The 13404-nt window shown below is 49.1% G+C and overlaps 4 protein-coding genes across 4 annotated transcripts in view; 1 reads left to right on the top strand and 3 right to left on the bottom strand.

The window, feature by feature from the left end:
• CSUI_003625 (uncharacterized protein) overlaps positions 1-535 on the bottom strand; it is a 1543-nt gene extending 1008 nt beyond the window's left edge. Inside the window, exon 1 of the mRNA XM_068063821.1 lies at positions 265-535. Within this exon, the coding sequence (XP_067924198.1) occupies positions 265-342 (78 nt within the window). The 5' untranslated portion in view covers positions 343-535. The remainder of the gene's footprint in view (positions 1-264) is intronic.
• Positions 536-704: 169 nt separating this feature from the next.
• CSUI_003624 (uncharacterized protein) lies at positions 705-5332 on the top strand. Its single transcript, XM_068063820.1, has 4 exons — positions 705-1988; positions 2474-2518; positions 3351-3412; positions 4618-5332. The coding sequence occupies exons 1-2, from the start codon at positions 1019-1021 to the stop codon at positions 2479-2481; spliced, it is 978 nt and encodes a 325-aa protein (XP_067924197.1). The 5' UTR covers positions 705-1018; the 3' UTR covers positions 2482-2518; positions 3351-3412; positions 4618-5332.
• A 558-nt stretch (positions 5333-5890) lies between these two features.
• On the bottom strand, positions 5891-10300 carry CSUI_003623 (ribulose 5-phosphate isomerase). The gene is made up of 5 exons (XM_068063819.1): positions 10115-10300; positions 9438-9599; positions 8406-8579; positions 7363-7641; positions 5891-6712 (listed from the first exon to the last, which is right to left on the bottom strand). The coding sequence occupies exons 1-5, from the start codon at positions 10250-10252 to the stop codon at positions 6608-6610; spliced, it is 858 nt and encodes a 285-aa protein (XP_067924196.1). The 5' UTR covers positions 10253-10300; the 3' UTR covers positions 5891-6607.
• A 1450-nt stretch (positions 10301-11750) lies between these two features.
• On the bottom strand, positions 11751-13040 carry CSUI_003622 (uncharacterized protein; the record flags this gene model as incomplete). Its single annotated transcript, XM_068063818.1, has 1 exon — positions 11751-13040. A coding segment is annotated over one exon (318 nt), but the record flags the coding sequence as incomplete, so codon positions are not given.
• Between the last annotated feature and the right edge of the window lie 364 nt (positions 13041-13404).

The following is a 13404-nucleotide window of genomic DNA, read 5'->3' as shown; positions in this document are numbered from 1 at the left end:
CCCCTCGCAGACCACTGTATGTCCAAACATCTCGGAGTAGCGCACACGACAAAGAAATACAACAGCTGGCATTCGCAAACAATCCACAAGCTAACAAAGAGGACGTGTATTTCACAGGAAAACGCTGGACTACTGAAGCGGGATGTTTTTGTTGGGTTTCCCCACAGTTCGTGACGAGTCCAGGAACAGGTGTCACACAACGCGAAGTAGACGAACAAAAACAGGAGGACGGGCAACAGGTAAACTGTAGAAAATCCAACTCACCGCAAGAGGCGCAAGTCTTCTTTTGTATATGGTATGCCCGTCTGCCGCACCGAATGCACAGGAAGTGAGTCTTCCCATGGCGCTTGCCGAAGGAGCCTGTACCTTTCCCAGCCTTACCCATTTTTTCCGGACGCAAAAAAAGGGAAGGCAACCAAGAGAAAAAGGAGAAATACGAACTCTCCTGTACGGCGTCTTTGACGCTGTGTTGTTTATTGTCGAGCAGAAACGCCCACAAAAACAAGGAGGACGCGCTTCACTGCTAGTCCTCCACTCCGGGAGACTCTCTTGCTCATGCGCTGGGCCGCCCCCCACGGCTACTCCACCCATCTGGTCGGTTAGCCGGCTGCAACGAGGGCGCCTCGCATGCAACACTTTTCGAAACAAATGGAGGGCAGTTACGGGATGTTGTCAAATAGCTGACCTACTCAAGGCTTCCGAGAACTTGAGACTGAAATCTCCGGCGGTGTTCTATTCTACGTAGAGCCGGTCAAGCCGAAACCGCACGGGACACGTTTTGGGGGGTCTGAGCCTTTTCCACGCCGAATTCTTATTCGTGCGTGTTTCCTTCTCACTAAACGGCAACTGCAAGAGAGGGTTACAATGCATTTGATCTGGGCAACGCCATCCCCCGGACTTTGGTATTTATTCACGGCCAGTTGGACCTGGGCGGCGATGATTTACGGATGCCAAAAGCTGCGTACAGACAGAGCTTTCTTTTGTTGTAGCGCCTCATTCGTACTTTGAGCGCGGACGCATGCAAGATTGCGTACGCCGAGCTGTCATTTGCGTGCATCGGCTCGTTGAAGGACGGGGCTGTTACCCGGCAGAAGGAAGTGAGTGCTTTAGCTCTCTGTATGCTAGAGTTTGTTCCCGCAGAATCTTTGTGAGTAGAAGACGTATGGGGTTCATCTATCGGCCGCTCGACTGCAACATTGTTACCTCGATGGCAAGCTTTCGAGCTTTCCGCGGTATGCTTCTCTTCGAATCACTCCGCCCGGTTCCTTTTGTAGTTGCTTTCTATCTTTTCTCTTCTCTACTAGGGCTCGTGTGCCGCTCTGCAGACGCGTCAGCCAGAGGGATCTCATGGCCGTCTGTCCGATCGTGTGGCATCTCCCGGTCCTTCACCGACAGTTCTTCCCTGCAGCTTCGCGTACCTTCTGTTTCTCCTTTTTTTTTGTCTGCCTTGCCACGCAGAAGCGAGTTGTGCTCACAACTCATATTCATCGGCCACGTCCGCTCGCCGTGTTGTAGCGCAGACAGCCTGTTTCGTAGCGTACCTGGGAGAAGTCACTACCGTTATCTCTCTTGCTTACATGGTCCTTCTTTCTTTCGCATGTCTCCATTTGTCTACCGCGCTACGTGTCCCCCGTATCCGGGTTTCCAACTGTTGCTCGCTCATCAATCCCCTGCTCTAATCAGCCCGTCCTTTACCTGGATGCTGCCCGACGAGACAGGGGCAGCCGGTAGTTTCTTGACTCCGTCTCTGCTGCTTCGAGGAAAGAATCCTGCTCTGAAAGGCTCACATGACACAAACCTGGAAAGGCCTGAAAAAAGACGTGGGGACACCGCCATGATCCGGTCCACTCTTGTCAGGCTTCTATCAGCCGCCAAGTCAACACATCTTCCAGCCGTGAACGCAGGGAAAGGACCGGTGACCCTAGAAATAGAAAAGAAGGTGTGGAACTTTTCCCCGACTCCGCTTCTCTCCTTGTTCGTTCTCTTTGGTATGCCTGGTGCTTCACGGAGTCGCTTGGAGATTCCTAGCCTATCATACGTCACTAAAGTGCACCCAGAAGGGGAGTTTATCTACGTGCGTCTTCGTTCCGCCCGGTACAAGTTCTTTGCTTTTTTGAGAGCACTTCATCACTTTCGAGAAGACATCTGCCCCTTGGCGTACAATGAGGGCCGATGCCATTCAGCCACCTTTCTCATGTCTAAATGAGCTAAGCAAGAAGGCCAGAAAAAGAGGAACCTTCAACAGCTCGCTGGCTGCAACCCTTGAGACAACAGATAGTGCGCTACAGATCACTCAAGAGCCGACAAATGCCTTTTCTTGTACGGAGTGTATGTGACGGTTCGGGACCGTGACTCTTGTGATCGGAATTCAATGTCTCTTCTCATATTCATTGTCGTATTTTCAGGAAGACAAGAACCACTTCACATGGTCCGTTTTCTTTTCTGTCTGTTGTGTTTCTCGGGGTGTCTGCAGCTCACTGAGGCGTTGCAGCCGACCAAGTTGAGCGTCATAGATGAGGTACGGTTGGGCTTACTTTCCCATTCTCCCCACACACGGTGTCTCTATCTTTCGTCAATTCCATTTCGAAATCGAACATTCTTTTCCTCAAGGAAGCAAACAGACTAGATGCTTTCAACAACAATATTGCAGACATATACAGGCGGGTTGAAAATGATTCCTATGCACATGTAGTGTACCTACACTGTCAGTACGTCGTGTGAAATTCTCCTCCAGCTGATGTCCACTGCCGTAGGTTGAGTCTCTGTGTTATCACCTGGCACCTGTGAAGTCGCCTGGTTTCTTCACGAATTGCTAGCAGGGAATCCTGCATCAAGAAATAAGCTATATTTCGTGGAGTGAAATTGCAATCTATGCGTCTCGCGGACACATTTCTGTCTGTCTATATGAAGACAGACATACTAAGGCTACTTCGACGCCGTGCCGATAGTAGAACCTGCTCCTTTTTCGCTGTACACTTTTCTTGAAGGCAAACATATGAAACCCTCTGTAGGGTTGACATCGGATCGATGAATCTCTATCTCCATTCACAGGTAGAAGTAGAGACACAAAGTAGACTTCACCGGACTGGGGCAAGTGGTTTCGAGGGAGTAGAGAGAAGAGACGAGAACTGAGGAAGTCCTTGGGAAAGAGGAGAGTTCAGGTGTATGTGTCATCCGTAGCAGACGTATACAAGAAAATTCTGGGAAGATGTAGAATCTCTCTTGTTTGGGGTTCAAGTCTGGACAAGGTGGGTGAGAGAGAGAGAGCGAACGAAGGCTTTTACTTGACGGACGGCTTCCTTTCCCAAAGAACCGATGCTCTCTGTTGGTCCCTTCTTTTCTTGCTCCAGACTCTACTGCATGCGGGGCACGAAGCAACTCAGGGCTTGAGATCATCCGAGACCCATTTCAGGTAAGAAGCGTATTGATGAAAAGAGTGAGCCCTCGGACGGTGTATTCTTGTCTCATAGAACACAACTCGTGCTAGATAGAGAGGAGATTATGCGACCTTAGGAGGAATAGACAGATGTTAGATACCTAGTATACCGATCCAAAGATGCTTCTGTCTGAGATACGAATAGAGTATCTGTATCTTTCGGATGATTCTTGTGTAAAGAGTTTATGCTGCTTCCGCACGCATAGATCGCTATGAATAGCGGTCTGTTTTCTTTCCAGCAAGCATCGACACTGTAGGTTCACCTTTCCGCCAAAGGTGTTCATCGATTAGGAATCGATACGCCCCGCGCTGGTTTCGTTTCTGGGAAAAGAAGTCTGGGTTGTTTTTCTCGAGCCGTACTGAATTCACCATATGTATGCTTTCATCTGGGATATGCAGTTGTAGCGGCTGTACGTACACTGAACATCCACTCAGTTGAACGTCGTGATGGCTTCTCACTGGGTGTTTAAAAAATAGCTGTGATACAGGCACGTATCCCTAGGTAAACCCTTGTGCACACAAACTTTGAGAATTGTGAGAGAACCTGTCTTGGGGTGCTGACGTAAAACGTACAAAATACTTGATGGGCAGATGCATGCGAACAACAAGCGATGTGGACGCCTTATATTCGGGAACAAAGCGTACTGTTTGACTGGACTTCGTGTTTGTGAGCCGAGGGAGTGTTCTGCAACTGAGCAGCTTGTGCTCACTCCAGCAATGGGAAGAAGCGAAAGAAGTTAAAGTACAAGGTGTCGCCGTTCTGGTTAACCGCTCAAGTTAGGTCGTCTGTCTCTCGGCGACTTTCATTGATTCTCTTTTTTCTCGGCTGTATCGTGAAGGTGATTCAAGAAGTGTATGGTGTATGGAGAAAGGCAAAACGAGATCTTCCTTTCAAGGCTGTTCTCGGGCATGCACGTCTTGCTTCCCTACCATTCTTGCTTGCCCCTCTCGCTCACGACGTCCCGAGGGAACCGTCAGTCACATCGTCATGGATGAGAAATGTGACTTTTATCACTTCGCATTCCCTGTAACGAATTCCATTCTAGATCTCTTTGGTAATCTAGAGATGAGAAATAGCAGTGAAGAAGCTCAAAACGCAAAGGCAAGTCGGAGGGCCCTTCCTCCTGCGGGTCGTGCTTACGTTGGTTGCGTAGCCCTGCTGTGTTGCTTTCTTTTTACAGAATCTACATTGCTAGTCCCCGGTTCAAAGACTTGTCTCTCGTTCAGCGTCATAGAAAGATTTACGCTCTCTTACAGAAAGAAATTGACGAGGGCATTCACGCGTTGTCCATACACGCGGAAGCGGCATCCCCTGAGCCTTAGACAGGAACGGCACACGGCTCGTCATCTCTCTCTGTTCGTGTAGCGCTTGTAGCTATCCAATGGATGGATCGATCATGTGAACATGGTTCTTGTGTCTTGCAGATGCGGAAGTATCATCTACTAACACACTAGATATGTATCTAGCAGTTGACTGTCGAGGGGAGTTCCCTTCGGACTTCGCATAGAAGCGAAGTGTGGAGGAGGTGGTGTTTGATACTGAGGAATATACTGAAGGAGGAGAACTAGACGAAATTCGCAGTGCCAAGACTCAGATGACGCTGGGTAGTGACTTCTTTTCTCGCGTTACTCTTCATACTCTGTTGTCCCTCTGCGCTTCTATCATCTCTTTTCAAGGCCGCAAATCACTTGCCATATGTGTGAGTCTCCACGTCATCGGTTACCAGCAGCTTCACAATGTTTTTTTTGTGGGTGCAGAAATAACGGAATGTTCCTTCTTCTATCCCCTATGTGTCTACATGCATACATGGATATAAGAAGGACTGTCTCTTTCTTACTCAAGAAAAGAGACTTTACAAATGCCACTCGTTTTTAATCCTTTGAAGTCCTCTAAACGTGCTCTCCGTTTAGTCTGAGAGTCTGGTGAGCAACGAATAGGTTGCCTCCACATGAGAAAAGCAACATCAAAAGGTCTGTAGCGGTGAAGAAGTGAAGCTCTTTTTTAGTTGGATGCCCAGCAGCAGCAACGAATGGAGGAACATATACTAACAGAGTGGCTGTCGCCATAGTCAGAAAGCCCAATTCTGAGTCAGTCGGCTGGAGCTCGACTGTGCCGTGACGAGTCCACTGCACGGGCACTGTTAAGAGCGGGGGGAGGGGGTGGCGGCTGGAGTCACACTGTATGTTAGGGGAGGTGTTCTGTTCTAAGTTGACCCGATTTTCGCCTTTTCAAGTCTCGCCAGAAGGCGATGGGTGCCGCGAATTCGCCTCCCTCTGCCCACACTCCGCAGCCGTTTTCATCGCCTCTCTTGACATAGTAGACAATGAATTGACGTGTAGTAGTAATGTGTTTGTGGAGTCTTGCATGGATCGACCATATCTGCCTCGTATCGTCCGAGCAAGGCGCGATTGGACCGATGCACGGCCCAAAGAAACGTGCTAACAGGCACGACCGCCGCCTGGGTTTTGAAGGCCGACGCGGGGGGGAGGGGGACGGGGAAACAGAACACAAGAGTTGCTGCTCCAAGCACCCAAACATGATCAACGAAAGAACAAACACCAAGAAGTCCACAAAACACCCGCCTTGCCACAGCCATACAGGCGGCCTGTTTACCTTTGTGTGCAAGTGCTATAGCGTTCTGTCTTACAATCCTGACACACTCGTCGTCGTCGGCGTTCGACCAGTGTGAAAGCTGTAAGGAGGAAGAAGGGGTATGTCAGTTCGAAATAGAAACCCGTCTGGACTTAATGGGAAGCTGGTGGTCTGAGAAAGCTTGGATCTGAGGTTTAGTCGCTACAGTGGTGATGGTATCTATCTCCTTCTATTCTTTAGATCTATTTTCCAGTACACGAGAAAACAAAGGAAGGAAAGAAATTGTCCGATCTGACAGAAAATACACGGCGACTATAATACGGACTGGTGATCTCCAACACCAGGACCCCATTGTATCACAGTTCATAGAGCCGGAAGGAGAGGTCTCCACTGCGCTTTAAAGCATACAAACTAAAGACAACTTAGGTCTGGTAAGTGATTATGTCTTCCCAGATAAGTAAACAACCTCACGCAACCATCCATCACAGAGATGCGATGGTGCATGTGTAGAACAAAGATAGATCAAAGACGCTTGTCTTCATTCCCCGTTTTGCTCGCGACAACGGGACTCCTTTCTCTTAAACCGTTTCCGAGAGATATTCCTGTACGGAACCATCACTCTTCGCGATCATGCAAGCAGATGCCATTCCTATGAACAGCCCCGTCTCGACAACACCGACAACCTGGAAGACAGCGCAAAGATCATTGACAAACTGCGTATCCTTTGACATGTAGATATACTTTAAAAGGATCGATGTGTATATACGGTTGTATGCATTGATGCAGTCACTGGGAAACGGATGACCGAAGAGAGAAGTACGCGCCGGAAGTTTATGCCTTGTCTCGGTGGGTGGTACAGCCTAACACGTGGAGCTGCTACGGCACACATAAAGGAGAGAACTGACTGACGTCAATCTGACAACAGGTACGATGTAGATACACTGCAGAACTGTACACGCACTCCATCTTCTCTCGTCTACGAGCAGGTGCACAGTGACAGCCTATCTCAAGATCGGTGTTTCGCATCTTCATGAGGAGACTTGAAAGACCGCGCTCACACAGCCTTCTTTCAGTTATAAGCAGGACAAGCCTTCCCACTACGACAAGGAGAGAACGACGGTAACCTCATGACAATGGTGTTAGAATGACCAAACACGAATCAAAAATAAAAGAAAGCCATCCATCTTGGGGTGAAAACCCACGTCACACATACCTTTGATACACTACCAATCTATCTAGTTCTCTTTGATCTACCTAGACCGATTTATATCTATTCTAACTATCTATATCCAGATGTCTGTACGGTCGAATAACATGTGAAAGAGAAACTTACACTTTTGATGGCATTATGAAGGCCTGGAATGTCTTCAACAGGCGTTTCAAAATGCAGGTCTACAATGAAATTTCCATTGTCCGTGACAAAACGATTCTCCACATTCTCCTCTTTTGCATTCTTCTGCAACCTGAACTTTGCCTTCCCACCGTGTCGCTGGGCACAAGGAAGATTCTCGAGAAGTCGTCGTGTGTGTTCACTCGAAAACTTCGTGATTTCTACCGGAACACCTCCAGTCGATCCCACCCCCTTCTCTACCAGTTTGCTCTCATCAGCCACCTGAGGCAAGATAAGGAAACCGAGGCTTAGGCAGCGCGAGTGAAAAGAGAGATAAGAGGACTGGCCAGTGCGTCCCACTACACATAGGACAGCATACACCAGACCTTGGTGTTTGGACAGAGTCGTTCAACCTTGCCGATTCTCGCGTAAAGAAGAATCTAGGAAAAAGCGGAGGTACTAGTGAAGGCAGGCTGCATTGTGTGGCAACGACGGAGAAAGTGAAGCAGACAAAATGTTGTTATAGAGTAGGATGTATGGCTTCTGGTTCGATGTACTCTGGCATGTCGACGTGTTCGCTCGGTGACAGGAGGTGCGTATTCTCCTTCCCGCCACACGTTGGCGCTATGCCATGCTAAAGCAATAAAGGCGGGTATCATCACTACTAATCTCCTGCCTTTAGAAACTCAGAAATACATGCAGACATCACACGAGCTAAATATTGTAAGCTGAAGAAACGTAGAAACAGACCGTTCCGAAGACCAGCCCCTTCATTGCCATACACAGAGATACTTCTGCTTGAATGCGCTGATTCAGCCAAGGAAAAACGTCACGAGACGCAACACCCCGGTGTATGTACACAAAGACGCCAGTGCCCCACACCACCAAATAACTTGCTGAGTTGCTTCACTGATATATTCTCTAGCTGCCCTTTCCCCGGTACATACAACCTTCGGTGTCTGGACACCCATCCACCGGACACACTTCGTTGGCAGGGCATTTAGCGAAGCCCATAACGATATACCACTACGTATCTATCTTCTTACCACAAGAAATGTTTTCGAAGCCGCGGCAACCATCTTTTCGCGAAGTAAGGCCCCGCCTCTTCCCTTTACAAGCATGAGAGAAGGAAGGAGAATCTCGTCGGCACCATCGATGCAGAGATCCAGCGCTCTGTCGACTCCATCGAGAGTTGTTAAAGGAATCCCGCACTTCTCGGCCTGTACGCAATAGTAACACATTCATCAGTAAGGATTTAGACATTGCTACAACATCTTAGCACAGCTGTGGAACACGGGGGATCACTAGTCAAAGCAAAAAGACATCTGTGAAAGAAGACGCGCCTGACGTACTAGTTTTTATATCACGTTCGCGAGTTGTTTATCATGTGCGTGCGGAGTCTATTCACAAGACACGATCTGTAGACACACGCAGCAGTTGATGCGTGTATCACGTCTGATGTAGAGTCCCCCATCATCTCTCTTTTCTGAGGGCGCTACCAACCCTCACAATAGGAATGAAATGTACACGAAACAGGGCTTAGTCACTTTCTGGCACAAAGAGAGGAAGAAGGCAGGATTCCGCCTCATCAGCCGTGCAGTGCTTTTCTGGTGCTGTTATAGCCGTGCGCAGGACTATGCTGGGGGATTGTTAGCAGAACGACGCAGCAAGTGGACTCAAATCCTTCTCCGAATATTAACCGCCGCCGGGGCTCTTTGTAACCAACGCTCGTACGATGTCTGAGAATCTCGTACGCCGGGTGGATCATGAACTGCTAGAGATAGAAACAAAAAGGCGCGGTGTTGCCGCGGTGTGACTGAGTTGCCGGTGCACATGGAGGATCTACTATCTGCATATATATATATATATATCATTACTAATACGCAAAGACATTATCAGCGGACATACAGATATATATATACGTCCGTATGTACATATGCACATAGTCCGCGCAGATATGCTCTGGCAATGATGCTTCCGCAAGGCAGTAGTAATCGTAGTTAGTAACAGCTCGGATGCCGCGGTGATGTGGCGGACGCCTTCTACTGAAGTGAACGGCAAAATTTCTTCGGACGTACTTGAGCACGAGTCGCCTCGCTTGTAGGTACACACAACAGGTCTGCGAGCTTGCCTTCCTTCTGCAGTTGTCCAATACGTTCGACAACGAAGGTTGCTGTGCTTCCTGTCCCCAAGCCCAGGCGCATTCCTGTCTTCACATACTTATCGACGGCCGCGTAAGCCTGATGGCGCAGAAAACAAAACAACAGGGCGCCGCATGCACGGCTGTTAGAATACTTGAGACTCGTCAAAGTATGGTGTCAGCCCGCACAAAAAGTTCACACCCGTTCGCCTCGCTTGGCAGGGGCTTCTATGGTCCCGGCTGCGGCTTGGGCCCAGGTCTTTATAGGACATCCCGTTGAAGGGAAGTCGGCTAACTGGTCATGCACTGACTTCCTTATACCCTTCATTGCACAAGTGACCCGTTACACCACGAGCACGAGATGTAAAGAGGAAGACACCGACTACTCAATAGCGCTAGATAGTCCGACCGGTAGAGGCATGGCGCAACTTGGTCCTCTGCAGTGAAAAGCATCAGTTCGCAAACACTGTTCATGTCTTGGTCTGCGCGGTCTTGAAATGCATAATAGAAAGCATGGAAAACCTGCGATTCACGCCTGTTCTGACCCTGTCGATCTTGCGGCTGCAAACTGCGAATTCTTGGTCCTGCCATGCATAGCTCTGGTGGCCGGCCTACCACGATCTGTTTTCGGCGATCCTGGTCAGTCATTTCGGCAGCAGGTGACTGAGATCGGAAGAAAGGGGAAAGGAAAAAAGCGAACGAGAAGAAAGAAAACACACAAAACACTGTGCTGCTGCGCCTATCCGTGATCATCAAGACTGCCCGTCGCGCATGCAGACTCGGAGTGTGGAGAAGATCGATTCCTTCCAGATCTCGATGATGCACCTTGCATACACAGTTCTGTGCCAAGGTGGTGAGCCTTAAGTTTCCCTTTGTATTGGGTAGTACCGACTTCGTATTCGTCTCAGGTACGTGAAAGGGTACAGAGTGTCTTTTCTCCCAAGGCGAGAGATGCCGCCGGATAGCGACCACCGGCGAAAGTTTGAGTCCGTCCCAGTCTGTGTTACAGAGCATGCTTCGACATGACGAGAAGACGCTCCGAAAGAACGATCACTCGCCAAGGAGCAACAGAGCAACCAGGTTTTTCTCGTTTTCCAAGAGGAACCTGTTTTGACATGGCCCTTATGTTCAAAGAAACGTAGACTAAACCTCCTAGCTAAAAGGCATAAAGAAGTGTGCAGACGCAGTCAAAATCGGAGCCCGGGTGTGTAGCCAATTTGTACGTGTTGCCCACCACAGGCTGTAATTCATGACTTTGTCATTGGCGCGGGAAATCGAATCACCCCCGCAAAGCACCCTCTCAGTTCAATGTGCCTCAGGGGGCTGCACCGTCTAGTTTTTGAGCTCTCGTAAAGCATTACGTATTCTGGGGAGTCATTTGAGCCGCCTATTGATCAAGCAAGGAAAATGATTGTCATCAAATGCATCAGGATTTCTAGCCCCGCGAACAGAATGCACACTTTCTCTCAGCGACCCACCAGTTTGCGGCCCACTCCCCGTTGATTACGGGTCTCGTTCAAGAGAGGCTTCGGGGCGAGGTAACGGGTTCTGGAAACTCGGGAAGACTGATTGCGCTGACCCGCAGCTGTGCGAGAGACCCAAGCGAACCCCTTCAGCTACTTCTCCGGAAGCAGGTTTCCGAGAACAGAGAAAACGCCTCTTCCCTGGTGCGGCTGCCGGAACGACAACGGGTTCACATACTGCGAAAACAGACTATCGGTTCCATGGTCAAGCTTCAGAAGATTCTACACTTAGTTTGGTGCGCGCAACAACGACTGAATTTGCGTGCTTGTAGTTCGGCTCCATATCATCAATGACACAGGAGGGGTACTTTCGTGAGAAAGCACCACACCGCCTTGGCGACACCTTCCTAGAGGAACAGGCGTATGGGACTGTCTACGCATACGGAAGACCCCAGTTCTCTGTCTCACCAGTTAGTGCCTTCGCTCCCTGTTCGACTTTTTACCGAGAGCAGTGATGGTAGGCACTGTCTACAATGGGAGCCGCATAAAGATGCCTTTGGCTCGCACTTGCGTCTCGACAGCAACTCCTCAGAAATCCAGAGCTCTGTCCTCAATTACGACATCCCCACCTTACGAACACGCGGGGATTTCTATGCCGTGCATCGAGAAAGAACCGAACAGAATGGAGGAAGTTGTCAGCCTCACGCTTCTGCCGGGAGTTTAGCTAACTCAGTTCTTCCTCGGTTGGGAAGTTTCTCGGAGCCCAGAAAGACGGGGGAGCAAGTGCAGTTGCTGAACGACCGACCAGTCAGTCGTTCCCGGAAAAGTAAGAACGGTGTGGCACGCGAGTTTCAACAGTCCGGTCTTCCTCTGAAACGGCCGACCACCCGTATTTAGCGGTAAGCAAAACAATCTCCCCGCACGAGCATGGATTTCACCTCTGACCCTTTCGAGGACAGGGACTTTCGAGACAGTGAAATCGACACTAAGGAGTGAGACTGGAAAGTTCAAAAACAAAAAAAATCGGCATTTGTGCTCAAGGAATGTCATAAACAGCAGCTATTAAAGCCCACAGAAATAAAGAATGAATTGACAAGAGAATGAAATCAGGTCGGCAAAAAAAAAAGAAGAAAACCTGCTGAACCGACTCTCCTTCAAAATGCGAGGATCCTTCGGGCATGATACAACCAAAGCAACGGTATAGTGTGACTGGCTCCGAGAGCTTCAAAATACAAGCCTAGGTGCATCGTCCCTACTACATATCCTTCTTCAAAATACCATCAAGAACAACGCCCGTTAGGTATCCCACTCCCCGTGAGCGTTTTACCACGGCTACCGACTGCCGGTACTCTGCATAAACTGATCAAGCGACCAGGGATTCAAAATCATGAGGAACTCCGTGTTTCGATGTATCTGCCACTCCCTTTTCCTAAGAAGTCTACGCCTCTTTCCTGCTGTGTGCAAAAGAGATCTATAAGAGACTCCCCGTGTATATGGCATATCCCGCCACTATCCACCAGTGTATGTGTCTTCGGCCACGTCAGATAACTAGTCCCTCGACAACCGCCACCCTTCCTCCCCCCCCAGCACGCAGAACAGTTAGTGAAGAGTCACGCCTACTGCACCGCCGCGTACGAAGAATTTCTCTACGTATAAGACGAAGGGAGAATTCAGCAGAAGAATCCCTTGGTGTTCAAAAACCATGACCACTAACGAGCACCTTCTGTTCTTGCGTCTCTCCTTCACATCAGCTTGTGACTACTTTCTTGCGGCGCATCGAGCCACAAAGAAAGGGAAAAGGATGAGAAGACCGGACAACCTGTAATTGTTGGTGTGTACAACCGGAACCAGCCGATAACAAGATGATATCTCGGAGGGACACAACCAAACCGTAAGACAAAAAGAGATAAAACTTTTTCTCCGTGTTTTTCTTTCAAGAGATTCCACAGGGTTACCACCATCCCCAACCTCCTGACTCTTCAGCAGGAGGCTCGGGCGCTGCAGCAGGTTCAGGCGCAGGCGCAGGCGCGGGCTCCGCAGGAGTTTCGGCGGCTCCCCCTCCCCACCAAGAGAAAAGTCCTCCTTCTTCTGCCGCTGTTTCAAAAACACACAATCGAACAGGCACACGGAGAGGATAGAGAGATCCAAATGATCATCAGCATGGTTCTACAAACAAAGCCCACTCACTATGACCAAAACCCCTCAGACAAGATCACGTGGGCTGCTGCTGCTGCATTGAATCAGAAGTACTCTTCTGTCTTTGTCCGTGGAACACTGGGAGAACAGTGTAGATACCATACGATCTCTCGCTTCGTGAACTGATGAATAGGTACCACTACCCGCGTCACACACGCATGTATAGCACATCTATATATATATATATATATATATATATATATATATGCACACAAGTACAACACATGGTTATATAAGATATATATG

This window comes from Cystoisospora suis (genome assembly GCF_002600585.1).
Source record: "Cystoisospora suis strain Wien I chromosome Unknown contig_1638, whole genome shotgun sequence".
Classification (NCBI taxonomy): domain Eukaryota; phylum Apicomplexa; class Conoidasida; order Eucoccidiorida; family Sarcocystidae; genus Cystoisospora; species Cystoisospora suis.
The sequence above is the reverse complement of the archived record's forward strand: the minus strand, read 5'-3'. Positions and strand labels throughout refer to the sequence as shown.